Here is a 27,730-nt window from a genome sequence, read left to right as displayed (position 1 = left end):
TGAAAGACGTTATCCACTTTGGTAGTGAACTCTTCTGTACTTCAAGGGCCCAGAATGTGCTTGCCTTGGACCCAGAGGAAAGGAAGCTTTCTCACTCACTGTTTTTTGAATTTCTGCTTGTCCCTAGAGAATCCCCAAGTCATGTCCATGGCTGCAAGCCCTCACCTCCTTTGACCAGGGCAAGAGGGGTTGAAGACCGTCTCATAGTGCCCTTTGGAGTACTGCTAGGGCCTGCAGGGGTCTAGATCACACCTAGATAGAAATAATCCTTCCCATCGAAGAGGATGATGCAGCCATCATGCCTCCAAAGGGCAAAAGTTCTTCCCACTAGTATTGATCCCCAAGGATTAACACAATTCTCCATTCATGGGTCAAAGAAACAAGCTCCTAGGTGGTAGAAGGCAGCCTGTTTCTCATACAAAGGGCCCTGGAATGGAAGTTTGAAGACCTGGCTGGCTCATCCATTCTGTAACCCATACAAGATGCTGAACTGTTCTGAGTATTAGTCTCCCCATCTGTCAAACCAATGAAGTTAGATATCTAATCATTTCTATGCTGTTAGTCCATGTAGCTGTGAAGACATACAATCATGTTCAGGGGGACAAGACATTACTTCTAAAACCAAGAGGGAACCTTGAATGAATGGTCCAAACTCTCTGAAGGCCCTATGGGCTTCTCAGGCAGTGACAAGAGACTCAGCATGGTGAGCCTCCCCAATGGCAATGGCAATGGTCTTGATTTGAAGTTACCTCCCTGCTTTGGATGGAGCCAGGAGACCCAAGAGGAAATGGATGTTATAACTTGTGGTTTCTTTTTTTCTTTTCCTGTAGGGATTTGGAACTGCTGGAGAAAAGGGAGAAAAGGGAATCCCTGGTTTGCCAGGACCTAGGGTATGAACCTGGAACGTTGCTTGCCCGGGTCTGTCAGGTTATCTGGTCCATCGGGTCCATTTTTTGGCCTGTTCTCATCTTATGTTGTATAACTTGATAGCCACCGAAGCTTCTCTTATTTTTCTTCCTCAGCCCTCAGGTCCCTGAGACCTCCTCCTTTTCACTTTGCCCCCATTTCCTTGACTTAGTGGCTCCCTTGAATACGGAATGGCTCCTCAGCCAACTTCCTTTCCTTGTTGTCATAGAGAATTGTCATCTGGGCTAATAATGGGGTGAGCGTTGTCTTGCCTTCACTACCTTCTATCCTGGGGGAATGTGGGCTAGGGTGCGGATGTTGTAGTAATGGAAGAGGGCCAAGTATAATCTTTATAGAACAGAAACAAGCCTGGGGTGGTCTAGAACATAGCGAATGACATTTGCAGTCAACAATTTCCAGTAATAACCCTTCTTCAAGTGGAGAAATAATTGTTAGCCTTTGTGATTCTAAGTGCTTCAGGCACTTAGGTGTTAAGCTATAAGCAATTGGCCAACCTTAGCCTTAAAGAGGTAACATTTAGAGAACTGTGATTTTGGCTTAGTCATAAAGCTCGTTAAGAATCTTTTGAGTGTTCAGCAATGTTTGCCCTTTACCCTGCCATTTATTTCTCTACTTTTCTCTACTCCCTTGTCTTGAAAAGACATAATCACCAGCAAAGAATGCAGTTGGGGTGAGAGACAAGAGGCCCTCCCACAATCTATTTAAAAATGTCATGACTTGGAACTAATGCAGACTAAGTATAATACCACCCAGCCTTTCTACCAAATTCCACCCAGTACTTAAAATGTTTCCATTTTATTTTGCTCTTTAAAAATGCTCTGTGTGGCTATTCAACCTGATGGATTAGTGCTTAGAAAGAAGTCATTAAGCCAGGTCTAGGGACATTCTCTTACCTGATTTTAGGAACTGGCTAAGTCCTGAACTCAGTGGGAAAGCTTTGTTATGTAAGTCTATTGGCTTTTTCTAGTGTGGGCTATTAATCTTTCTAAGGTGGCTCCATTCTCTTTACAGGGACCCATGGGTTTAGAAGGACGCCAAGGCCTTCCAGGGAGTCAGGTATTTTGGTTAATATCACTAAAAGCCCGCATGTAAAGTCCTAATCAAAAGGCCCCCTTGCTTTACTTAACATGGCCATGGGTCCAGAGGGAGCCACTGCTTATAATACAAGTTGTCTACCTCCCTTTGATGGGTATAATCTCAGCCGCTCTCTTCTTTTGTCTGAGTGTCCAGGGTTGACCAATCCAGTGCCGTGCTATGGTTCTACTTCTTTATTTTGTTATCAGGGGCTAGCGAGGCCAGCCTGCTTGTATTCATCCCTAGCCTTGGGGCCCGTATACCTCCTAACAGGCGAGTTGGCTACCTCGTGCCATATTGCCTTCTGGAACATTGTATACCTTCCACAGTCGGGGAGAATCCATGCATACCCTGGAAGGCCAGCCAAGATCCCTGTGCCATTTGCCCTGGCCTCGTCCAAAGACCAGTCCCTCCTATGCTCTTAGACATTCGACTAGTTGTAACTGTGTTTCTGTCACAGGGCAAGAAGGGGTCCTCAGGTTTCCCTGGGCTTAATGGATTTCCAGGAATTAAGGTAATGTTGTTGGGAAGCGAAAATCCAGGATTGGGGCGGTGGAAGGGTGAAGAATTCCCATAAATGCGCTTTAGTCCATTTGGCCACTCTAAGAAACTATCACAGACGGGGTGGCTTATAAAAAAATAGAAAATTATTCCTCACAGTCCTGGAGGCCGGAAGCCCGAGATCAGGATGCCAGCGTGAGTGAGGGTCCCCTTCCAGGTCACTGACTTCTCACTGTGTCCTCACATGGTGGAAGGGGCAAGCTAGCTCTCTTGGCCTCCACTTATAAGGGCACTGGTCCCAATCGTGGGGGCTCCGCGCTCATGACCTGATCCCCCCCAAAGGCCCCACCGCTTAACACCATCACTTCGGGCATTCGGTTTTCAAAATGAATCGGGAGCAGGGGGGACGCAAACACCTGGACCATAATGAATGCCTACCTATGAGATGAAGTAGTCTTTTAATATTTTAACATTGTAAATGTTACCTTTTTCACATGAAGTGCATGAACCCTACTTTGAGCACACAAAGCCAATGAGCCTTCCTTAGATACTACTTGATCAGAGGTAGACTAAAGTGGGGGTGGGGGTAAGGCGGAGGGCTGCAGGAGCAAATCCATCTCTACAAAGAGGAATATTCTACTATTGACATTGCTTAGAATTGCCAAATTTTTGGTTTTTTGATTTTTTTTTTAAGATTTTATTTATTTATTTGACAGAGAGAGACACAACGAGAGAGGGAACACAAGCAGGGGGAGCGGGAGAGGGAGAAGCAGGCTTCCCACTGAGCAGGGAGCCCAATGCGGGGCTCGATCCCAGGACCCCAGGACCCTGATCTGAGCCGAAGGCAGGCGCTTAACTGACTGAGCCACCCAGGCGCCCCAGTTTTATGATTGTTTTTAAATTCTCTACAGAGAATGCATCCCCTTATCTCCTGTTCCGGGGGCAGGCAGCTCCCACCACCCCACTGGGATAAGCCACTGTATCTGATTCTGATACCTGAATCCCCCTTTTGGGGGACTTAGGACTCCTTTGACTTCCTCTGCCTGAAATCATCCACTAACGAGGCCAGTGACAGTAGCAGAATCCTGGGCCAGCTTACAGTGGGAAAAAAAAGTTAAAACTGCCCCTTCTTTTGCACCTCTTTGGTGCAGCAACGTTGTCTAGTCTTGAGATCTATGTCCCAGGCCCAGAAGCAGATGATCCAGGAGTCAGGTTGAAAAATAAAATTGGGATCCCTTATTTTTGACAGGTTCGCAAATTGAGCGTCGGGCTCCTGACCTGCTTTGCGTTACCTTCATCTGAAATTTGTTGGACTTCAGAATTAATCTGTGCACTAGTTGGCCCTGGGAATCAGGGGTTGCAGAAGGGGAAAGCTTTCATTTTCCCAGGGAATGGCTTTGAGGGCACATAGAGCTTGAGTGATAAGGTCATGGGAATGTCTGTGTTTAACCAGTTGAATCTTTACAGGGTGAAAAGGGTGGCATTGGCCTGCCAGGCCCAGATGTTTTCATCGATACAGATGGTGCTGTGATCTCAGGTGCAACTTTTCATTGACTGGAGTGAAAAAGAAAGGATCAGGGGTGACATTCTATAGTCCCTATAATCGTTAAGAGGATACTTTGTCAGCCACTGGATTGCTGCTAAAGCCAATTCACTCAAGGGCCCCTCGTGGGTCCTGTACGTGGGGAATGAAGCTAACTGCAATGTCTTCAGGCAAAGAAGCCAAGGCCTACACTCCGTGTTTGTGTTGGGTCCACCAAGACTAAGGTTTTGGTCAGACTGGGCCTGGACTTGCTGAAAGTTGTTCTCCTAATGATGCTTAGGGCAGGATTGATATCCTCCCCAGCTAGGCTGACTTTAGCCTGATCCTGTGGGACACTTGGGGTCTCATCTGCATGATCCCATGTGTGTTTGGGTTTGACAATCGCATAGGAGGTGGGAAAGTATCCAACTGTTCCCATTGTGTTCTCCAATGTGTCTCCAGTGACTGCTTGCTTGAGCAAAGGCTTCTACTACTGTACCTCTTCTGCCTCGGTCTCTGAAATTACTTCTCCCCTCTCATCCTCTCTGGCCCACGCCCTGTCCAGTAAACTCACTGAAGCCAAGGTGTTAATGATTGACAGTGGCTTCCTGGAAACCTATGGGCATAACATGAATAGTAGACTTCAACACCTTAATCCAAATGGTAGGTATTTGAGGCATGACAGCAGGTTAACAGTAGTAGAAGAACCTTCCTAGTACTTACCAGATCTTACCAGGGAATGTTAGCCCTGGCCAGACCAGTTCTCAACACTAGTGGAGCCTTAGCTGCAGTCGGCCCGTGATCACATGAGGCCATCAGCATCTGGGAGACCTGTGAAGGGCAAGAAAGAGACTTCTACCCTGAGGACATCTCCTTGCAACCCTTCTTAGGCATTCTGTGGCATTTGTGGGCCTCTTCTGGGTTTGCTTACTGCTTTTTTTTTTTTTTTTCATTGCAATGCCAGGTTATCCTGGAGACCCCGGGATGCCAGGCCTCCCAGGACTTAAAGGAGATGAAGGTATCCAGGGCCTGCTTGGCCCTTCTGGCATCCCCGGCTTACCGGCTTTACCAGGTGAAACAAACTAACTCACCCCCTACATAGACACGCTGGTGCCCAGCATCCCCTTCTATACCCCTGTCTGGTCTGGGTACATACCTAGCCAAAGTCAAAGGAAAGGTAGACTGTAGTCACTAAGTGCTGCACCACCAGCCCGAGGCTAATGTATATGAGGATAGGACCTGGGCGAGCAGCTTTCCTTTGGCCTGAATGATGTAGTGTTGCTAGACAGGCAATTCTTTTGGGGTTTGCAGCAACCAGAGGGGGCTGGCCTTGGACTGCTGGAGCCCTATCACTCTTCTATGGATTTGCCATCCCAGCTGATGCTGGCCAGCTGGGGCTAACGGAAGCCTAGAGGAGAGTTTTGTACCCGGACCCTCACTCTGTGCTTACCTCAGGCACTAAATGGCCCAGGAGCCTATGACTGAACCCACCATTGGAGGAGTACACCCATATGTCATTCTGTAGTAGTGAATAGAGAAAGGCCATGCCAGATTCTCAGAGGGTGATGAGCCAAATATAAAGCTTCAGACAGGACTTTGAAAGGCCTAAGCTTCTAAGTTCCTTGGAGATGGGCATCTGGAAGGATCCCTGTGCTTTGAAAGCAACCACTTGGAAGGGGTACAGCTGATCCCACCACCGAGGTTGAAAAATCAAAAAGGAGGAGACTGGACACCAGGTTTTCTACTCAGGTTCTCCACCAAAAAGCTCTGCACCCTTGACCACGTTTCCCCATGTCCTTTGGCCTCAACTTCCTAGGAGGTTGGGCTAGATGATTCCTAAGGACCTTTCTAACTCTGATGCAAGAGAAGGGCAAATGGTCTCCCAAATTCTTCCCTTGGAGGGAGTTTCCAGCATATGTCGTTGATTGGAACACCCCTGGAAGAATAGGATGATGTGATTAGCATTATTGTATGGGCTTATCCTTCCAGGTGTCCCAGGTGCCCTAGGGCCCCAAGGAGTTCCAGGTCTGAAGGGGGACCAAGGAAACCCAGGCCGCACCACAGTTGGGACAGCTGGTCCCCCTGGCAGAGATGGTTTGCCAGGCCTGCCCGGCCTACCGGGCCCACCCGGTAAGTCGTTCATTTCTCTCTTTGGTCTTGAGACTCAGGTGTGATTGGGACTGCAGAACAGTTGTGATTCTTGAGAGAGAGAGCATTTCACAGGAGAAATAGCCAGGACACATGATGCTCCTGAGTCAGAGCCTTGCTGCTAGAGGTTAGCGACCAGAACGGTCAGAGCCTCATCAAGGAGCAAGCAAGCTAAGGCCACCTCGATGCCCAAACACTACCCGCCTTCCAGTTTGTGTAGTCATTTCATCCCACCCTCCGTTGTTCTCAGCCCTTCCACCTCTGGTCTCACAGCTCATGAAGAAGCAACATTGGCTCTCTCAAGCTTCCCCTGGTCCTCAGGGCTCCAGTGGGGTGGGGATAGGAGCCTGAGACATGGGAAGCCAAGCCTGGATCCTCAAGACAGTTGCTCAAAGCCTTGACAGGGTTTATTCTCCTTATGTCTTCTACCTGAGCATGGGATCCTAGATTCTAAGAGAAAGGCTGGACACAGGCCCAGCATGTTTCGTTGTCACCTAAACCCCAGGAAGTTTCATTGTCATCTAAACCCCAGGAACCCCATTTCCTCTGCTGTCCCAAGAGTACTTTCTGGGGTAGACATTAGGACCACTGACTTACCGAAGCTGTCTTGGTCATTCCAGTCCCCTCAGTGTCTAGTCCGGTGCCTGGAACATAGTAGCCCTTCTGTAAGTCATAGTAGAGTGACGAGGGCCACCAGGGGATAAGATTTGCCACAGACGTTGGGTCCCTGTCTCTGCTTTGGCTGCTGAGCCTCAAGGACACAGGCCTTAGCAACCGAGCTGCTGTGCTGAGTCATGTGTGATGCGCCTATCTTTGATGTTTCCCTTTCCCTGAAGGTCCAGCATTTGAGACTGGAACCCTACAGAACGCAGAGCCAGGCTTCCCTGGTCTCCGAGGAGAACAAGGTCCAAGAGGAAACCCAGGCCTCAAAGGAATGAAAGGTGATTTTTTTGTCGCCTTGGGTTTCTGTGTTCCCCCAAAATCCTTGCAGAAGGTTTCTGGGGCATGAGTAGACCAACAGCTTTGGGAACCTGAACAGAAGCAGTTGGGGGGCTTGATCAGGGATTTGATTATAGGATTCTTGGCAGTGCTCCACATTTAGGGCTCGGAGACTGAGGCTAGCAATTGAGGTCACATGGGACGAAGTGGGTCGTGGGCTCCTCTTCCTCTTCCTACGCCATCCACCAGCAGAAGCTGTGGCCAGCAGCCCCAGCTATTAGCCAGCCCATGCTGCACCCCTTCCCAGTGTGCAAGGCCAAAGGCCAGAAGTCACTTATCATTACCTTCAGCCTGAAGGAAAAGAGTCTGAACAGGTCAAGACCTGGCACTCCAGAAAAGCTAACAGGCCCCAGGAAAACAACCGCAGGTCCCCACTGATGGTGAAGGGCTGACCGATTAGCGCAGCCTCCAGCGGCACGGCTCCGTCCATCATCCTGTGGCCTCTGGGTCATTCCTCTGTTGCACGCTCTTGAAGTCCAGATGCTAAAGTGCAAATAAATCAATTCATTTTAGTTGTGGCCCAGGCCAAGGTGGAGGAAGAGGTGAGACTGCTGGCCGAGGAGAGGTTTGGGGATTGCCGAGGGGTTTCAAGTATCTGAGATCTTTCCTCTTCTCTGACAGAATGAGCAGCTCTCCTCGACCTCAAGCAGAATGGCCCTCACTTCCTCTTCCCCTTTCTCAGTGCCGCCTCTTAAGTCACTGCTTATTAGCGGAGCTGGTTCGGAAGTTTTTTTTACAAGTTCCATCTCTGTTGTTCAGCTCCAAGGAGGACTATTTGGAAGGAAAAGGAAGGGAACTGCAAGCTTTGACTTAGGATGTGAGCCTGAGCCCTTTCTTGCCTCACTACAGAGCTAGGGTACTTCCTGATACCTGTTACCAGGCCTTCTGATTCCCTCCATGGGGTGGTTCAAGGCACAGATCACCACGGTCATATCATCCTTTTTCTTGGAAAGGTGGCCCACTTTGTTTAACCGTTGTCTTCTTTTCCCCCCCAGGGGACTCGGGCTTTTGTGCCTGTGACGGTGGTGTCCCAAACACCGGACCACCTGGGGAGCCAGGCCTGCCCGGGCCACCTGGCCTCATAGGCCTTCCAGGCCTTAAAGGAACCAGAGGAGATCCAGGCTCTGGGGGTGCACAGGGCCCATCAGGGACTCCAGTAAGTCTTACCCAACTTTGGCCCCGGGGGAGGACTGGGAGCTCTCCAGGGTCCCTTACTCCTGCCCCAAGCACTTTCCTAAAACACAGGAAAGAGAGATGGGGATAAAACAAAGCTTCATGGTTTGGATCTGTAGTATGAAAAAGTCAGACCAGATGATGTCCAAAGTCCCCTTCTGCATTGATCTGCCTATGTTCCCTCCGTCCCTCCCTTCCTTAATCCCTTCCTTCCACAAAATCATTTGTATTTGCTTAGCACGGCCCCAGGGCCCTGAAGATAAAGTCAAACTAAGACAAGGTTAGCATCCTCAAAAATTTCAACTTTGAGAAAGGTAAGAAAATAAATGGGCAATTGTGATCCAAGATGATGACATATTCAAGTGCCCAGAGCAGTGCCAAAAGGTACCCAAGGATCTGCTTCAGGTCAGACCTAGGCTAAGTGCCAGAGTCCTACCATGTTTGCATCTCCTGATTCTGCCCTTTTGTCTCTTTGTCAGGGTTTATTTGGGCCTCCTGGTCCTGCGGGCCCCAAAGGAGAGAAAGGGGAACCGACTCTCAGTTCAAGATCAGGGGTGCCGGGGGAGCAGGGTGATCCTGGCCCCCAGGGGCTCCCTGGGGAGACCGGAGTCCCAGGCAAGGATGGAATACCAGGTTTGCCAGGTCTGCCAGGCCTCCCGGTAAGTTGATCATTCCTGGGTGTCGAGCTCTATAAAGCCTCACGGCTGACTTTGGGGGTGGGGGTTCTGATGGCCACTAGGCCATGAGGCAGGGCAGAACAGAGTGCCCAGCATCTCTTCTGGCCTCTGCCACTAACACTTTCTGCTCATCTTGGGTAAGATGAGAATCTTTTTCTGGGCATGGGTCATTGTCTCAGTTGATAAAGGCTCATAACAATCGACCCTATCGCTTTAAATGCTTCAGCTTCTCAGTAACTTTCCCCCGCCCCCCGCAAGTAATCCAGCTGCTTTCTGGGCCCCCAAGCACTGCTACCCTGCTCCTGTTTCCTGGCCCCCTCCCCACCACTGATCTAGAAGGTTTTGCATCATCAAATCTCCGAGGGTTGACTAGCTTTATTCCCATTAACCAAATAGAGGAATCGATTGAGAAACTAGAGGGATCGAGGATTTTAGCCAAAAACGGAGCATGGACCACACTGGCTACCTCTTTCCTATGGTCGGAAGCCTCTCCTGATCCGTCTTTCAGTTGGGCTTTCATTCTTTCTTCTGTGTTGTCTAGGGTGACGGTGGACAGGGCTTCCCAGGTGAAAAGGGGTTACCAGGACTTCCTGGTGAAAAGGGCCACAGTGGTCCAACTGGCCCCCCAGGAATTGGGCTGCCGGGCTCTCCTGGACCTCGTGGGCTTCCTGGAGATCAAGGAATTGATGGATTACCAGGGCAACAAGGCCTCCCTGGGCTTCCCGGTGAGTCATGGAATCAGATGGTCTGGGACTTGAGAAACTGACCCTTCGTAGAGTGTGGCTCTGACCCGGGCACATGAAATGTGTCAGACGAAGAGACTTGGCTGATTATAATCACTGCTTGCAATTTCTAAGGGTTTTCATATGGGAAAAGGATCACAATTATACCGTGGTACACCTACACAGAGCAATGTAGATTTCAGTCCTACTTAGTAAGAAAACTTCCTAACCCAGACCAGTCTGAAAAGGTAACAGAGCTGCCTTGGGAACTTATGAGCTCACAGTCCCTGGAAAATTTCAAGCAGATGCCAGATGGCCATTTTGTTACAAGTACCATTGAAGTAATGAGCCGGAGATGGGATAGGTGTCCTCTAAGTTAGATGGTAATGTCATCAGCAGGGAAGAGCCTTTCCTTCATTCCTGAGGTCTCAGATTGACAAGAGACCCTACTTGTATCTAGTCTCATCTCTATTTCCTATCTTAAATCCCTCCCATTTAGAGAGCTTCTTTTTGTCCGTGAATTGCAGGAATTCTAACGAGTGACAGCCCTGCTTGTAGATGGCAAAGATACCATGCTAATAACTCACCTTCTTCCAGAACAGCTCTTCATCCCAACTTCGGTTTCCATTAGTCGCACCACCCTACTCACGGTCATCTGAAGTTTGAAAACTCGAAATTCATCTCTTATTCTTCATTTGCAGTGCTTATGTTCTTTCCTTCCTCTTCTTGCTATTGAGCTCTTGTTATCTCATGCCCAGCTTATCAAATATACCTCCATGCCTGTTGGAATAAATGGACGGTTGGAAGGAAGGATGGGTGGATGGTTGGGTGAGTGGGTGAATGGCAACAACTTCCTACGTGGTTTCTCCTCTCCTACCTCCAGACTTTCCCCCCACTCAATTCCGCTATGAATACTGTTGCCAATGTAATATTTGAGAATTATTGCTCTCATTGTGTTATGCCCCTAGGCTTGAAGCCACAAGGGGTGGCCTTTTTATGGAATGTTCCTCTTTTTTCTGTTTCTGGAATGTTCTTCCTCTTTTTTCTATGCAGTCAGGTTTTATCCACCTTTCAGGGTACAAGTCCCACTTCTCCACTAAGCCTTCTCTTGACCTCCCCAGGATGTCACTGCCACTTCAGTTACGTATTTTCTTCCGTAAATGCTTTTGTTTTTCCCAACTGCTACATAAGCAGCTGGATACTAAGGAAGGCAATCCTTTTTGGCATTTCTCAATTTGCCTAGCACAGTGCAATATTCCTTAAGAGACTAACATACACTCACAGAAGAAAGGGGTTTCTCAATAACCAAAGGGCTATTTCTTAGACCTGTTTCTTCTCTTTCTACCTTGTCACCTTGAAGAATTACCAAAAAAAAAAAACAAACAAAAAAAAAACCAGGTCTTGTCAATTTTTATTTACCTTAAAATCGATGATTCAAGATTCTTCAAACCGAGTCAGTATTTCAGTTTACAAAGTCCTATGAAAGCTATGAGGAATTTTTTTTTTAAAGATTTTATTTATTTATTTGAGAGAGAGAGTGAGAGAGAGAAAGAGCACAAGAGGGGGAGTGGGAGAGGGAGAAGCAGACTCCCTGCTGAGCAGGGAGCCCGATGCGGGACTCGATCCCGGGACTCCAGGATCATGACCTGAGCCGAAGGCAGTCGCTTAACCGACTGAGCCACCCAGGCGCCCGCTGTGAGGAATTTTTATCAGACTCAGTCATCCTGCCTTTTGCAAGTCCTGGTGTCAACCATAGCTTGGCATCTAGCTCTGTTCCTAGAAACATTATTCATGGTCATTCCGCTGCCCCTCTGCCAACTGGGTCTTTATTGTAGGCCAACCATTTGTATAGACAACTAGGTTTTTAAACTGAGTTATACAGGAGATACGTATCTGAGATATGTATCTCAGATACATACTCATCTCAGATACATACATACCTATCTCAGATACATCTCAGATACATACCTGAGACGGTATATACATACCTACATGCACTCAAATCTGGATATTATCAACATTCTGATTGTTTGACAATAAGCTGAGTCAACAGAAGGAGGCCCATGGGACCATTTCTACCCTAAACATCACTAGGCCCCAGACACAGAAAGTTCTTAGGAACATAGTCCTGTAGTAAACTCTAACCTGGGAGATGCCTTATGCAGAAAATGGTCTTGTTGCGGTACCACGATTTTCCAAAAAATTACTTCAACTAAGAGCATTGGCTTTCTTTTTTCTCTCCGTGGCAACCAAACACAGGTCCTCATACCTAGCAATTTTATTCCACGCAATTTTAAAAACACATAACCTGTGAGCTCTAGACATTTGCATTGTGGCCATTACTGTTGCCATGAAAACAAAAGATGCTATTCTATTATTTTTTTAAGAGAGTGTGTGAGCAGCAGGGTGAGTGGGCAGGGGCAGAGGGAGAGAATCTGAAGCAGGCTCCACGCCCAGTGCGGAGCCTGACGCACGGCTCCATCTCACGACCCTGAGATCAGACCTGAGCCGAAGTCAAGAGTCAGACGCTTAACTGACTGAGCCCCCTGAAGATGCTATTCTTAATGTACTCATTCCAACCAGTGATGGCCCAGGCTAGGATGGCTGCATTGCCAGAAAGGGAATGTAGTCATTAGAAGCCTTTCACCCGAGTGGTGTGAATTATTACAAACCTTGGACCGGCAGACAACTGGCTGTTTCCAAAGAGGCTCTGATCCAGATGCTCATAGTAATCAATCACCCTGGTTATTACCGAAACAGCTACGGTGTCCTTGATCCCGTGTGTGTGTCAGCTCTCTCCCTTCAATCCAGACAGGGACTGTGATCGGTGGGCATACCCAGGCTGCAGGCCAGACTTCCCTTGGACCTCAAGGAACTCCTGTCCCGGTTTAATTTTCTTCTTTACTCGATTGGTTTAGGTGATTGCTGCTGCAGGGAGAGCGTTGGTAAAGGACACTTAGTCACAGAGGGAGGTGAGAGCTAGCTCAGTGTCGAGGTTCTCAAACACCAGTGTGGGCAAAAGCTCCCTTCCTTTCCGTTCACCTCTATCTCAGACACTCATGATGGCCTGAGCACCGCACTGGAGCCTCTGGTTGGGAGAAGGGGGTGATCCTAAGGCTGGGGCACAAAGCAGTAAGTGGGCATGCGGTCTCTGAGAGAGACTAATTTCCTTCACCATGCATGTCGATGGCTTGGCTGATGTCTGCCTGGAGCACCTTCATTTTGTGAACTTAACTGGGGCCATAACTTGCCTTGGGAGGTACCCGGAAGGATGCGCACGTGCCTGATGTTCATTCACGCGACCCAGAGTAAACGGAGATGTTAGAATCTTGAGAAGCAGAGGCACTTTTTATTCTGAAGACACATCTGGGCAGTAACGGGGACAATTCTCATTAATTTGCTCATGTGTTGCACTTATGAAACAGAAGGCAGGGAGAGCTGATTTCTGCTTTGTCGGGGGAGAAGGCTCTGAATTCAGGGATGGAAAGTAGAAGACAGAGGTGTAAAGTGAAAGAGCCAGGTACCAGGGTGACTTGAAGTTCTGCCCTCCTGAGGTTTTGACCCTCTGCTCGCAATGCACAAGTGTGCTGTGGTGTGCAGGTCTGTCCTGGAGCCTTTCCAGATGCCTGTCCTTGGCCCCATCCTCTGAAGGTTTGTTTTTATCTGGCTGTCACAAGTGAAAAGAATTTATGAAACTTATCTAATGAATGGAGTGAGGATGGATGTTCATGTTTGCAGCCAGCGCAGGGATATTTGGATTTTACCCTTTGTTTCATAAGTTTGGAAGCAATGAAACGGCAGTGTTTGATACATTGGAGCTAACGGGCTATTGAAATAGCGGGGACACGAGAATCTTCTGCAGGGTCCCTCTCGTCATAGCATCCAGGGAGGCCACTCTTCCATCTAGTCCAAAGGCCCAAGGCCCAAGCTGAGCACAGGATTGGCAGCCCTCTCCCAGCCGAGCATCTTATCATGACGAGCTTGCCCACAGGTTATATAGTTCCACGGTAGGGAGATGGCCCTCAGAAATAGCACCATCATCTCAGCACCTGGCAGGTGGGTGTGAGCACCTATGGGGGACGATCAGGCCCTAATGTCCTCTCTCCAGCTGTAGAAGTATGACTCTCAGGACCTGCGGGCTAGAAGGCAGACAGCCACTGCCCAGGCTATAGAGTAGTGTCGCTAACCGGACTAAGGTAGGAAGCAGGGGATGGCCTTGGAGGAGCTCTTCTGAATATTCCTTCTTAAATAAGATGATTAAAAACAAACAAACTAACAAAAACGGCCATTCACGGAGCAACCACCAGGGTGCTAGGCACCCAGTGAAATGCTGCTAGCATCCTGTCCTATCATCCTCACAAACACCATCTAAGAAGAGTAGCTTCTGTTTTATGCCTGAGGCTCAGAGAGGTTGAAGTATCTTGCCCCCACGACTAGTGAGTAGCAGAACTAGGATGCAAGCTCAGGTCTCTCTGGCCTCAGAGCCCAAACTCTTAACCAATACACTATACCGTTCAATCCCCCATTTTGTTTTAGGACTAGAACACGTGGAGGAGGAATGGCCGCCAGTTGAGTATGAAATCTGAATCATAGCTTGTATACGTATCTGCAAAAAATGCAATTTGTGATTTCTCTTAAGTATGGGCGAAAGCTATAGCAGTTTACTAGAACTGTTGGCTCTGTGGCTTTAAGCAGGCCTTGGGGGATTGTTGTAATGAATAGGCAAGACTAATTTTAATTAGCATAGCAATTGTTTGTAAATGGCACTTGAGGGGGCCGACACAATTTGTTCATCGGTATTTTATTAAACCTCCCCTCTGTGATGTTATATAGACTCTTTATTTGCATTATGAACGAGCAAGGAGGAATTTGCTAGGGAAGGGGCTCTGCCGGCCAATTTCAATGTCTTGAACCCTGAAATTGACTACTGCTTCTCCCTGAGTCGCAGAGTTGACATTTTCTTTTTCTTTTTCTTTTTTTTTAAAGATTTTATTTATTTATTTGACAGAGAGATAGACAGAAGAGCACAAGCAGAGGGAGTGGCAGAGGGAGAGGGAGAAGCAGGCTCTGCACTGAGCAGGGAACCCGATGCGGAACTCGATCCCAGGACCCTGAGATCATGACCTGAGCCGAAGGCAGACGCCTAACCATCTGAGCCACCCAGGCGCCCCACAGAGTTGACATTTTCAAAGGAGGAGCTGAGGGAAGGGTCCTTGTGTGTCACGGCCAAGAGTGTGGCCTTCAGTGTTTGCCTAGTACAGCAATACAGCTTCCTCAGACCCAGGGTCATCGTCAATAGGTTTCTGTAGATCCCAAATGAGGTGGGGCAAAAGAACCCAATGGGTTGTTTTCATTTCAAGAAAAGGGCAGACATGTGAACTCGAGGGGTCTTGGCTGCAAGCCCTCCAATCTAGTCACATGGCCATAATGGATCCTCAGGACGAACCCCAAGCCCCCATCCTAGGGAAGAGGCTCCATAGGAGGGTGGGGCGAGTAGGCAGTTGCCCTTTGGTGCTGCTCCTGCATAGGGCCACCTCTCAGAGATCTTGTTAGGGGACATCTACTGCATAGATGACTGCCTGCCCACTGGACGTTGGTTTAGGAGGTGCTTTCTGGCACTCTTATCTACAAGCAGTTGCACTAGGAGAAACTCCCAAGAGCTTCTGATGCCAGGATTCTTCTGCATGGGCACCCAGCTGTTGGGTGGGAAGACCTTGGTTGTGCCATCTGAGGGGATGGGAGTAAAGGAGCATGCTAGGGGGAAATCGTTCCTCACTCGGCGGGCTCACTGGATGCTTATGTGTCACCACTTACAGGCATCACCTTGCCGTGTATAATTCCTGGGTCCTATGGTCCATCAGGCTTACCAGGAGCTCCTGGATTCCCAGGTATGGAATGAGTCCAGAGAAAACCACTGAGCACACTCATAAGGGCCATGAGCCCAAGGAAGCGGGGCCCAGGCTGGCAGCATTTGGGGGGGCACATTCCTCCCGAGAGGGTGGCCTTGAGCACTGAGGAAATAGAATGGCTCCTGGAGAGGTCCGTGCGGTGAGGTAAGGCTAAGAGGCCCCCCCGCCCCGCCCAAGAGACTAGGATTCTTGAGTGAACATCCCAAAGGTGACCAGGCACCCTGACTTTCCTTTCCCCTCACCACTCATGTTTGGGTTCGCAGGCCCTAAAGGGGCCCGTGGCCTCCCTGGGACCCCGGGCCAGCCTGGACTGCGTGGAAATAAAGGAGAGCCCGGAAGTCCAGGATTGGTTCACCTTCCTGAATTGCCAGGTAAGGAACGAAGCTTTTCCTCACCTGCTTCTCCTCCCCTGTGACTGTGGGTTTGAATCGTGGTAGCCAGCCATCCACTGCCCCCAAGCAGTGAGGTTTACGCTCTGGTGTGGGCGGGATGGCTTTGACCTCGTACTCAGGTGAGACAGGGCTTCAAGCTAGAGCGTGACAGTGAGTCAGAGTGGCCAGGGCCATCAGCCAGGACATGCCCTTCACTTTCAGATGAAGCTCAGGTGGAAAGTGCCTTTGCCTGAGGTCACGAAGTCACTAGTGACAGAGCTAGCACTCCACCTGGTTAGCTGACTGCCAAGCCTCTGGCAAGTTCCTGGATCGATTCCTTCTAGGTCACACAAAGATGTTCAGATGAGTCAGAGGGAAGTGGTTCCTTTCTATCCCTTTGCTCACACCCTGTGGCAAGCTTGTTCTCCACTGCCCCAGGGGTTCTTAAACTGTGTTCCCCAGAGCTGCAGCACCAGCGTCTCCTGGGAACCTGTTAATAATAATGCAGACTCTCGGCCCCTCGGCAGAGCTACTGATCAGAAGCTCGGGGCGGGGGGCGGTGGTGCCCAGCCATTTGGGTGTGGCCTAGCCCCCCCATCCCCAGGTAGTTCTGACCCCCACTCAGTTTGAGAACCACCCTGCTCTGTGGCACGGGGCTCGTCATGGGCCATACCCTCCATGGTTTATTTATCCAGCTTCAAACCCCTCCAACCACGCACGGAGGAGGGAGGCATGACAGCAGGGGATAGATGACTCCAGAAGAAATTGGGCCTTTGACAGAGAGTCCTGGGTATAACCTGTGCCCTTCGGCCAGCGGAGCAGCCCGGGGCGTGGGTTGCTGGGCTCAGCCCCAGGCCTGGCCTCACTGAGCTAGAACCTTCTGCAGTTCACAGGGTGCAGTGCCCGCCTCTGGGCACGTCCTCCCAGGACCAGAGGCTCTTGCCTTTCAAGAGAAGTGACACACATTATTGAAATGTTAGCTTTTGTAATAGAAAAACCCAAATCTGTCTCCGAGATCTCTACCCAGACTTATCCCTTCTAAACCTCCATGGCCTTTTTATTTTTTGCCTCTTTACATTTAGGATTTCCTGGACCTCGTGGGGAGAAGGGCTTGCCCGGGTTTCCTGGGTTCCCTGGGAAAGATGGCTTGCCCGGGGAACTTGGCAGTCCAGGTTTACCCGGTTCCAAGGGAGCCCCTGGTGACATCTTTGGTGCTGAGGATGGTGCACCGGGGGAGCAAGGCCTACGGGGATTGCCAGGGGACAGAGGATTTCCTGGAGACTCTGGCCTTCCGGGACCCAAGGGTGACTATTTTTGACTCACTTATTTAACAGTCTATGGAAAGTCTTTCGGTGACCGGTATAGCCTTGCATGAATACAGGCTTGAGCCTGGGGTGGTGGATCCATGAGGGGGTGACACTGAAAAGTCATTTTGTTCTGTCTCCCCCTTCTGGGAACTTTTTCTTAAATCACCGGAGTCTGTTCTCCTTACTTAGTCAATCTGGAAGCGACCATAATGGAGAGTCCGGTTTCTGGCACAGCCTCTGATTTGCCGCTAGGGCACAAGCAGCGAGGGCTGGAACAGAGGAGACCGTGACACCGGGGACGTACCCTGGGCCAAGCTCTTATGCGGCAAGTTGGTTTGGTCACCGGTCCCTGCTGTCCATCCAGGCTGTTGATCATCTGCCCCTTCCTTTCACTAGGTTTGCTTGGGAAGTCGGGCCTGCTAGGCCCCAAAGGTGAACGGGGCAGCCCCGGCACACCGGGCCACGTGGGACAGCCAGGGCCCCCTGGGCTTGATGGTCTCTTCGGCGTCAAGGGCAAACCCGGGCTCCCGGGTGCACCAGGCTTTCCGGGCCCTTCAGGTAGGTCCTTTAGAGGAGGAGCCCCAGCTTGACAGCCGTAAGCCGGGCCCTGGGCCCTGGCGCCCCGAGGGGCAACAGAAGGAGTGCACCAGGGGCAGGGTCTAGAAGGATCCTCGACTTTCCCAACCTGTCATGGTTCCCAATCTGTACTTTAGCTTCCAAAAGGGTAGCACGCATCCCTCCCCACCCCTCCCCCGTGGCCTCACTCCCCGTTCCCAGTTTGAGAAACCGCCCTAGTTGTGCAGGTGGGTCGAGCCATCTCCGCTGGCTCGGCTGGGGCTCTGGGGAGCCTGCTTGGGGTGGGCGGGGGGAGAAGCTTGAGCGGAGGGCGGCTGCAAGGTGGCCTGCCTCTCCGGCGAGCCTGCCTCTGAGGACTGGGCCGCGGGGCTGACACCCCCCGGCTCCAGCCTAGTGTTCGAGGCTCGCCTGCTCCTCCTGCCACCCGCCTCACCCCTGCCTCGGTGACTCCGTCACTCCCCTCCCTTTACTCCTGGCCACGCGACTGAAGTTGAGTTTTTGCAGAACCGCTAAACTCCTTTTTATCCCCTTTATTCTCTGTGTCTCTGGGGTCTTCCCATGGGCCGTCCAGGTGAGAAAACTGTATGCAAGCTCACAGGCTCACACCCCCACCGGCTTCGCTGCTCAAGGAATTCTCGGACTGTATACTAGAGCCTGGCAAGGCCAGGGGTCCCCGGACTCATGCTGGGGGGTTGGCCCCCGCTGAATTTCCTTCCCTTGTTGTGGAATCCCCTTCCCAGCCCCCATTAGAATCCTGGGGCTTGCAGCTACTGGATGCTTTTCAATTCATGGAAAGCCAAGTCAGCCATTCATTGAGGTCCTCAGGGGCCCACATACCTCTGTCGTCACCGATTTAATCCTTTGGTTTTTTAATTTCCTTGCTTTGTACCTGAACATTCCACTTTGGCAGCAGCTCAGGAGGTTAATCCCATTGACCAACTTAAAGCTTGGTGAAAGAAATCCCAGAATACCTGGGAGACCAAATGGGCCTTGGGGATTTCTACAGGACTTGGCACTAGGGGGTCTTTCAACCTTAATGCCAAGGAACTGGCTGACTTAACTGCTTGCAAGAGGGATTAAAAGGGCAGCCCTGTATCCATGGCTCCCTGGGAGGCTGAAACAATGTCCGGCTTTAACCTCTACTTCACCAGATTGGCTCAGGAAACAGCCATTGTGGTGCAGTTCAGACGGGACGTACCAGGGAGCTAGGGTCCAGTTGCCGCCCTGGCTTCCCAGAGCTCCATTCACAGGCGAAGATGTGAACCACATTCATAAAAGGGGGAAGAAGTTCTAATCGGAAGGGGTTTGCACACCCTGCCAGCCACCCTGCCATGCTGAAAGTAATAGCCACTGGCGTGCGTGGGGCTCAGGGTGGCAAGCGCTAAGGCTTCAGCCAGCTGAGAAGTCTGCCAGTCAGCAGCCTGCACAGGGCCATTGTTAAGGGACCATTTCCAACACCCAGCCAGCCAGCCAACCAGAAGCCATGGGAACGGGCAGTGGCCCAGATCTGGACACAGCCTCCCTTGACGGCTGTCCCGTGTTCTCTCCTGTGCTAATTCAGGACATCCTGGAAAGAAAGGTGTAAGAGGCGAGACAGGTCCCCCTTCATCAGCTGGAAAGAGAGGCCTGCCGGGGCTGAAAGGCCTTCCAGGATCTCCAGGGCTGGTTGGCTTCTTGGGGAGCTCAGGCTTGCCAGGGAACACTGGGTTGCCAGGCCTGCCGGGTCCGAAGGGTAAGTAAAGTGGGTGGGACTGTTTGTGGTAAGAGGGTCGGGCAGAGCCGTGCTAAGGGAAGGCTCCCACCTAAGGTGAGTCACCCTCGCCGCTGGCTGGGTGGAGCGCTGGGCTGGGTAACGCTGTCAGGAAGGCCCAGGACAGTGACCACCACGCTGGGTATACTCATTTGCTCCACCCCTTCCATGGGGCCCAATGGCTCGCCCTTTCTGCTAGACCACCAGAGGTTGGAGGGGAGGCGTCCCCATCTTATACAGGGGCAAATGACGGGCCCAAGGTCACACAGCCGATTAGCAACAGCACCTGGCGAGGGCTCATCTCCCTGCCTCCCGGCCCTAGGTCTTTTTTTTTTTTTTTCTGTGCCACCCATGAGTTCTGTTAATGCTTAACAGCTGGGGCTTTGGAGTTAGAGAAACCTGGGTTGGAATCCCTTCTTTGCAACTGCCAAGCTGTGTGATTTGGGGTAACTTATTTAACCTCTCTGAGCGTCCCATTTCCTTGTATGTCAGGCAGGGTTAATAATAGAAGTTCTTGTTTCTCAACAGGTGAGAAGGGGTCTGTTGGGCTGGCCGGTTTCCCGGGGATGCCTGGTCTCCCTGGTATTCCTGGCGCAAGTGGATTAAAGGGCATTTCTGGGTCAGCCGGAAGAGTGGGACCATCTGGACGGGCCGGTAGTGCGGGTGAAAAAGGTGAGCTCGGGAACTGAATTCTGAACTCGCTAGCCCCGCTTCCCAAGGTACATTTTGTCCGTCGACCCTGAAGCTGGTGTGGCTTGTACCCATCCTATGTTAGATAATAAGATTTGGGGCTTCTGAACCCAAAACCTTGGCTTTTAAACCAAAAGACCTAATCACTTGTGAGTTTTTGCTGTGTGTTAGAGGCCTCATGGAATGTTCCCAGACGCTCAGTGGAGAGGGGTTTGGAGTGGGCTTCACAGTTGCTGGCCGGCTTTGGGCCCGTCCAAGGAGAGGGCATGCACATAGGTGGGAAGTTGGAGGGCCAGGGGCGGGGAAGGGCCCGGAAAGGAGGCCGGGGGGTGGTGCGGGAGGAGCTGAGATGAAAGGTCAGCCCGTGCCTGACCCCGTGTCTAAGCTTCCTCTCACGAGGGTCTCGCGATCTACTCCCCCCTCCGCCCTTGCAGGAGAAAGAGGCGACCCAGGGCCAGCTGGAATACCCAGCCCAAGACCTCCCACACTGAACATCCGGTTCAAAGGAGACAAAGGCTCGAGAGGCTCATCTGGATCCGCCGGATTTCCTGGGCCCAGAGGTGCCAGGGGCAGGCAACGGGCAGGAGAAACGCTCATCCTCAACTTCCCTCCTGAGAAAAGGCCCCGCAGCACAAGACGCCCCCCACCAAAGTGGCAGTGTGGGTGGCGGCAGGCGGTCCAAGGAGGCTGCCTTCTCTGGGCCTGAGGGGTGTCCAGACTTCGAGGCTGCCACTTTTCATTGCCACTCTGGAACTGAAGTTTTGAACCACAGGCTGTGGTACCCCTGTTGTTCCCCCCAGAGAAGCCTGGCAGATGCTGGGACATGGGCACTGGCAGTGTTGAGCCGGGGTGGCGCTGACTGGTGCCCCCTAAGGCTGAAGGCACCTCCCCCACCCACACCTTCACACCCCCCACCCCCCCAGCTGGCCATCCCCAAGTCCCCAAGGCTACAGTTTGTTTGCCTGTGATCCCGGGGTCCTGCACCTTTGGGGAGCAGGTTTGCTTTTGCCCAGGGTCTTTTTTCTAAGCCCTTTGCTTCTTTCCCAGGTGACAAAGGAGAGGTTGGCCCCCCGGGGCCACCAGGATTGCCTGGAGCTCCCGGCTTCCCCAGTACCATCAAGGGACTCATTGGGAGAGCAGGCCTCCCTGGCTCCGCAGGACGACGGGGCTTACCTGGCCTGAAGGGGTCCCCTGGAATCACGGGTTTCCCAGGAATACCAGGGGAAAGCGTAAGTGCACCCAGCTCTTGGTCTCTGCACCAGGGAAGGACCTCCGTAGCAGGGGGACAGCCCCCTGCGCCCCATCTTTCTGGCCCCAGTCCACTTCCCGGCCCCTTCCCCTAGCTCACCCGAGATGAAGCCCTCTCCCTGAGTCTGACAGGCCTTCCCCCACCCCTTTCCTGAAGGTTCCTTCCTCTGGGCCTTTGTTCATGCTTTCTCCCCCACAGGGCAGAGCCTCCTTCTCGGCAACTAACTGGCTAATGCCCACCCGTGCTTTGGGCCCCGGCCCCGGGCACCCACTCCCCCAGGAGTCTCAGAGCTCCCACCCTGCAGGCATGCTGCACTTCTCACTGCTTATATGAACCCCAGTTGGTTCTGTGTGGGCCCGAGTTCCTCAACGAGATTGTCAGGCCATGAGAACAAGTCCTTACACGTTCTTCTAGAAGTCCGCACCCCACCGCCGCCCCTGCCCTTGAGCTAGGCACATCGTAAGACTTTGGTACAGGCCTCTTGACGTTGTGATTTCAGAAAGGTCATTGTTGACAAGTGGCAAATAACCAAATCAGCTTGTCTGGGTTCTTCAAAGGCAGGGCAATAGAATAAGCATAGGCACGAGACGGAGCTGGGTTCGGATCTCTGCTCCCCCGCTCATCAGCTCTGTGATTCTGTGCTTACCGCTTACCTTGCCTGAGCCTCGCGTTTCTCATCTGCACAAAACGGGAATGATCCTCAAACCTCCTTCGGGACAGCAGTGAGGATTAAACGAGCTAATCCGCGTAAAGCGCTTAGCTTGGTATCTGGCAAATGGTGGGCTCTCGGTAAGTAGTAGCCGTCATAGTAGCAGTATTGAAGGGACCGAATGAACTGGATCCCAGAACGCCTGTGCTCCCTGCAGGCAAAGTCTGTGTCCCTCTAAAAGCATCAGTCCATCTGATGGAGAGTGGAGAGAACACACACAAACACACACACACACATCCCAGAAGCGACTGCAAAAGAAAGTATTCTTAGCTGGATGGTCCTGACTCCTCCTGCCCTAGGAGGGATGGAGTCAAAGTGGGAAAGCATTCTGGGAGGGGTCCCAGCGTGAGCAAAGGCTCAGAATGAGCAGATATCCCAAATGTGCGGAAAAAGCCAGGCAAATGTAGGGGGGATCCAGGGTAGGGGGGTCAGCGAACTCAGAGACCCGGCCCAGAACTCAGACTCCCACGCAAGGCGCTAGGTAGTGTACGTCTTTATTACGGGTGGCTCCACAACTCAAAACCACACCAGCTCCCGGGGGGAGTCACTGGACTGACAGCAGCTGACACGCCCACATCCCGGACTCAGACAGTGTGCCGGACATGAGTCAGTCAAGGCAGTTTTTCCCGTGAAAATGGTAACATTAGCCCAAACGCAGACTCCAGGACCTGCGCACATCCAGCCTGCTACGTGGTTCCTTGCAGGGATCCGAAGCTTGCAGGACTTGCAGCTGAGAGCTATCGCCCTGCCCAGTGAAGCAATCCTTTTCTTTGCGCATTGTGGCTCCAGAGCTTTGGCATGGGTGGCACCAGCCGACTCTGCAGAGCACACCACCAAGAATCCGGCTGGATGGTCACGTCCTGTATTTTCAAAGAGACTTGCTACAATAGTCACACCTTGATTTCCCAAGATTCTCATTTTGATAGCCATTGGGAAGTTATGAATGACGAGACCAGGATTAATCTGCAGATAGAGTCCTTCCCCTAAAAACCCTATGTATTTCCACCCTTGGCTCATCACCTTCCCTTCCGCAGGATGCCCCCTCCACCCACCCACCCCTGCCACAGCATATGCAGTAGACCTCTCTCAGGCAATGGTTTGTTGGGGGTGGGGAGGTGAGAGCATGGGAGGCCCTGAGCTCCAGGCAGAAACAATGATTTCCATATTTTTGGAAGGGTTCACAGGGTCTCAATGGTACTCCCGGACTCCCAGGAACATCTGGTCTCCCAGGTTCAAAAGGTGAGGAGCATAATCCCCTCCAGTTCCATCCATGTCGATGCAAATGGTGGGTATTCATCCTTTCTGATGGCTGAGTAATATTCCATTGTATATATGCTAAGTGAAATAAGTCAAGCAGAGAAAGACAATTATCATATGGTTTCACTCATATGTGGAACATAAGGAATAGCGCAGAGGACCACAGGGGAAGGGAGGGAAAACTTAAATGGGAAGAAATCAGAGAGGGAGACAAACCATGAGAGACTCCGGGAAACAAACTTACGGAAGGGAGGGGTGTGGGGGGATGAGGTACCAGAGTGATGGGTATTAAGGAGGGTACCTGCTGTAATGAGCACTGGGTGTTATACGCAACTAATGAATCATTGAACACTACATCAAAAACTAATGAGGTACTGTATGCTGGCTAACTGAACATAATAATAATTTTTTTTTTAAAAAGGTGAGGAGCATTTTCTCTTTTAATGGGTGTTTCCAGAGCAAGGTGGATTTCTAGCAGGCTCAGGTCAGGGTTCTTGGGGAAGGAAACTCAGTGTTCAAGAGGAAGTAAATTGATTTACCTTTCCCCTTTGGCCAAGACCCCTTTGCAAAGGGCTTTGCTCCTCAAAGACGTGTGACCAAACAGTGGTTTGACCCACTTGCCTTCCAAACTCAGCAGCAGAAGAGGGCCTCGGCTCAAGACAGTCTTTTTCCCTGCTGAGCCCAGCCCACGGGGCAGGAAAATTTCCCATACTTGCCATCATCATTGTTCCATTCTGGTGATGTTTTAGCACCCCTCCTCCCATCTTCTCTGCCCATACTGAACCTAGCGATGTCTTCCCAATGGAGATATGCTTCACGTAGCAGCATTTCTTGCCAGTAGCCTGTTAGCATCCCAGCCTTTTTTTGGTGATTGGTCACTTTTTACCCAATGTGTACTTTTGTCAAAGATCTCCTCTGGCTACATTGAATCTGAAAAGGTTTTGCCATCAAAAGATCTCTTTGCTGTAAAATGAGCTCTAGCTTCTCCTGACCACTTGGACAATATCTTCATATCCCCAGGAGATCAAGGTCAGACATTTGGAATTTCCGGTAGCCCAGGACCCAAGGGACAACCTGGGGAGTCTGGTTTTAAAGGTAAGTCTACTGTCCTTTTATCTCACGTGTCTCACAGGCTCCTCAAAACTGAGGATCAGGAGGAATTGGGGAGGTCAACCCCAAGTTCTGTAACTTCTATCCAGTGCAAAGAAATTCCTACCCTGACACATATCCACTCATAGGCAGCCCACGGTTTCCCCAAGCAAACCAGTCTACTTTTCCTTCGAGACTCATGAGTTAAGTCGAATAAGACCTTTGGGATAATGGTGTCCACTTCCTCGGTTTATAATTATCTAAACTGGTTCTCGAACATTTCCACCCATTGTTCCTCCTTATGGGGGCACACAGAACACGTTTACTTACCGTAGCGGGGCAGCACCTTGCAAATGCAAAGACAGGTCTTCTATTACCATCCTTTTCAGAGTTTTTTCATTGGACCAGGCTCTCTTGACAGTTCAAGTAGCTTTCCTTTCCTGCTCCCCCTCCCCTGGGAAAAACATGGTACCCGAAACGGGGCCCGACCACTCAGCATTTTTCTTGATGTTGTAGGCGAGAAAGGAACAGATGGATTCGTTGGTGATGTGGGTTTCCCAGGAAGCAAAGGTGAAGATGGGAATGTTGGTATTTCTGGAGATGTTGGCCTTCCTGGCTCCCCAGGTACCGTGCCACCCAAAGACTGTATTCTGAAAAAGTGAGTGTCAGCTTCAAGCCATGGCCCATTCTGAGCTCCTGCCTTGCTTTCACTTTCAGGACTCCCCGGGATTGCAGGCATGAGAGGAAATCCAGGGTTTCCGGGTTCTCCAGGCCATCCAGGGGCAACTGGGCCCCTGGGACCCTCTGGCCTAATGGGAACCAAAGGTATGTCTATTTGAGAGGAGGCCGTGGGGAAAGAGGGTCTTCCCTCAGAAAAAGGACAGCAACTCCTTTATATTAGGAGACACCCTCTGGGGGCAAGCCATTTCCTGGGGAGTTAGTGACTGGCCATGTGACAGATAACGGGAAGAGGAGAACAGGGAATCCATGGAGAGAAGAGTTAGCGAGCAAGGCTGTTGTCCTGGCACACGTAGCCTTCCCCTGACTTCAGGGTTGGATAGCGAGTCTCTGGGAGCTGGCAACGCTGCGTTCTTGAAGAGACCTAATCATCTACCACCCTGCTCTTAAAGTTGTATGGGTCTCTAATGAGAGTCAGGAAAAGCTAGGGTGGAGGTTAGGGAGTGGTCTGCTCTCCCTTAGGGCATTAAGTAATGCCTCCAGAAAGACCATGACCTTTAAAATGAGGACTTTGGAAGGCTCTGGGGGTTCAGGACCTTTGGCTAACCCTTCATGATTCAGAAGTTGCCAGAGCCATTACTGATACTCTGTCTCCTCAGGTTTCCCTGGACTTCCTGGTTTACATGGACTGAATGGGCTTCCAGGAACCAAGGGAACCCATGGAACTCCGGGTAAGGAAGGCCCTCAAGGGCAAGGAGGAGAGCATTGGCTCTTCCAGAAGGCTGGCAGGGGGCTGGCCATGAGTTCTCAACTGTGGGGTATCCCATATCCTTCAGCTCATAGATCTCCTTGCCAGGCCCCCGATCTGAAGTGCCTTGATTTGTGGAGGAAGGAGGAAGGGGGAAGGAGTTTGTCCTTCTACTCAGAATGAGCTCTCCTTCCGGTTACTTCAGTACTCAGCTTCTGGTGCGTGTCAGGCAGGCCCCCAGCCCATGAGCTAGGCATGAGGGCCTCGCCTGCACTGAGTTCTGTCCCTCCTCTGTCTGCATCTCCTCCTAGGACCTAGTATAACCGGCGTGCCTGGGCCAGCTGGCCTGCCTGGTCCCAAAGGGGAAAGAGGTTCTCCAGGAACTGGCCTCGGTGCCCCAGGGAAGCCAGGCATGAAAGGACAAAAAGGTGGCCGAGGTAAGTGAGCCCAAGTCAGGCCTTATAGAAGCTGAGTAAGGCCCAGCCAGGGAGCCAAGGTTGGGGCTCCTCAGGGCCACATGGCTCACAGGGTTGAGCTGTGCATGTCTTCACATCTCTGGGGATCTCAGAACCCAGTGGAACTGACTACTGGGAGGCGGGAGCATGCTTTCCCGGAAGGCGTGTCAAGGAGCAGTCCGGTGAGCTCCCTCTAGCCTCCATATTCCCTCCTGCTCTCCCTTATTAACCCCAGGGTCTCTCTTGCGCCCTTGGCCAGGGCCTGACTTTAAAGGTCCTGAGGTCCAGGGCTTGTCCACTTAGCAAGAGATTTGCCGGAAGTTCCTCAGCATCCAGGGCGGCTGGCGCTCTACTCCCAGGGCTCTAAGACAGCGTGGCTGCTGGAAGGAGCCCAAGACCAAGAAGATAAATGTCTCCCTAGGAGAGACACTCACAGGCACTCAGTGAGGATCTGTGGGGGTTACTAGAAAGCAGGTTTTGCCCTAATCTTGGCCCCTGACTCATGATATCATCTGAAGTCTCCTGAGCTTTCCTTTCCCCACCTCTCAAATGGCGAGAATGAATTCTGAGTCTCTCCCTCTCCTTGCGAATGTTCTGAAGACCCAGATACATGGCACTCGGTGTAAGACAGCAAGCAAATTTAGTGTAGCATCACACCTAGGAGTATGGGCTCTGAAGTCAGACCACTGGATTCAAATTCCAGCTCTACCCCTCACTGGCTGTATGACCTTGAACAAGGAAGTGAATTGCCCCTCAATCCCCCATGGACCCTTCATTTTCCTTTTCTGTAAAATGGGCATAATAAGAGAGTTGAGCGCACAGGTTTGGTGAGGAACGAATGAGGAGCGAGGTAATAGGTATAAAAGCACTTAGCACAGCACCTGGCACATAGTAGGTGCTCAAGAAACATTGTCCGTTATATCATGATGTGTTCCCTGGGGAAATTCTACTTGCAAAATGTTCTGCTCCTCCGTTATGGTTCTGAAGCTTGAGGTCCCCATGCATCTAATTTATGTGCATGTTTGTATAATGCGTGTCTGTTTTCCAGGAACTGATTTCTACATTAATTCATTTTCTGCTGAATTTTATATTGGTGCATCTGCTCTCTCTGTGTTCACTTTTTCCTTTGGTCAGGACCAACCCGTTCTTTTCTGAAAGCCAGCAGCTTCTTCCGAGTGGGGGCTCCCACAGGGTCTGAG

The 27,730-nt window shown here is 51.1% G+C and overlaps 1 protein-coding gene across 2 annotated transcripts in view; it reads left to right on the top strand.

The window, feature by feature from the left end:
- The window catches only part of COL4A6 (collagen type IV alpha 6 chain), a 274,938-nt gene that overhangs the window by 235,152 nt on the left and 12,056 nt on the right, over nucleotides 1-27,730 (top strand). Inside the window, exons 14-38 of one of the 2 annotated variants that reach the window (XM_045881370.3) lie at nucleotides 831-890; nucleotides 1,939-1,983; nucleotides 2,462-2,515; nucleotides 3,970-4,039; nucleotides 4,989-5,096; nucleotides 6,014-6,154; nucleotides 7,009-7,113; nucleotides 8,167-8,327; nucleotides 8,824-9,003; nucleotides 9,563-9,746; nucleotides 12,662-12,715; nucleotides 15,560-15,631; nucleotides 15,916-16,023; nucleotides 17,106-17,327; nucleotides 17,727-17,888; nucleotides 19,468-19,638; nucleotides 20,185-20,328; nucleotides 20,781-20,906; nucleotides 21,394-21,575; nucleotides 23,480-23,543; nucleotides 24,582-24,656; nucleotides 25,167-25,274; nucleotides 25,368-25,475; nucleotides 25,988-26,059; nucleotides 26,388-26,513. In XM_045881370.3, coding sequence (XP_045737326.1) covers nucleotides 831-890; nucleotides 1,939-1,983; nucleotides 2,462-2,515; nucleotides 3,970-4,039; nucleotides 4,989-5,096; nucleotides 6,014-6,154; nucleotides 7,009-7,113; nucleotides 8,167-8,327; nucleotides 8,824-9,003; nucleotides 9,563-9,746; nucleotides 12,662-12,715; nucleotides 15,560-15,631; nucleotides 15,916-16,023; nucleotides 17,106-17,327; nucleotides 17,727-17,888; nucleotides 19,468-19,638; nucleotides 20,185-20,328; nucleotides 20,781-20,906; nucleotides 21,394-21,575; nucleotides 23,480-23,543; nucleotides 24,582-24,656; nucleotides 25,167-25,274; nucleotides 25,368-25,475; nucleotides 25,988-26,059; nucleotides 26,388-26,513 — 2,902 coding nt within the window. The remainder of the gene's footprint in view (nucleotides 1-830; nucleotides 891-1,938; nucleotides 1,984-2,461; nucleotides 2,516-3,969; nucleotides 4,040-4,988; nucleotides 5,097-6,013; nucleotides 6,155-7,008; nucleotides 7,114-8,166; nucleotides 8,328-8,823; nucleotides 9,004-9,562; nucleotides 9,747-12,661; nucleotides 12,716-15,559; nucleotides 15,632-15,915; nucleotides 16,024-17,105; nucleotides 17,328-17,726; nucleotides 17,889-19,467; nucleotides 19,639-20,184; nucleotides 20,329-20,780; nucleotides 20,907-21,393; nucleotides 21,576-23,479; nucleotides 23,544-24,581; nucleotides 24,657-25,166; nucleotides 25,275-25,367; nucleotides 25,476-25,987; nucleotides 26,060-26,387; nucleotides 26,514-27,730) is intronic. The other variant, XM_064574460.1, reaches the window with a different exon arrangement.

Source organism: Mirounga angustirostris, unplaced genomic scaffold (genome assembly GCF_029215605.1).
Source record: "Mirounga angustirostris isolate CCGP_5_RB_7025 unplaced genomic scaffold, mMirAng1.0.hap1 SCAF_11, whole genome shotgun sequence".
NCBI lineage: Eukaryota > Metazoa > Chordata > Mammalia > Carnivora > Phocidae > Mirounga > Mirounga angustirostris.
Note: the sequence above shows the minus strand (reverse complement) of the source record. Positions and strands in the feature narration are given on the sequence as shown.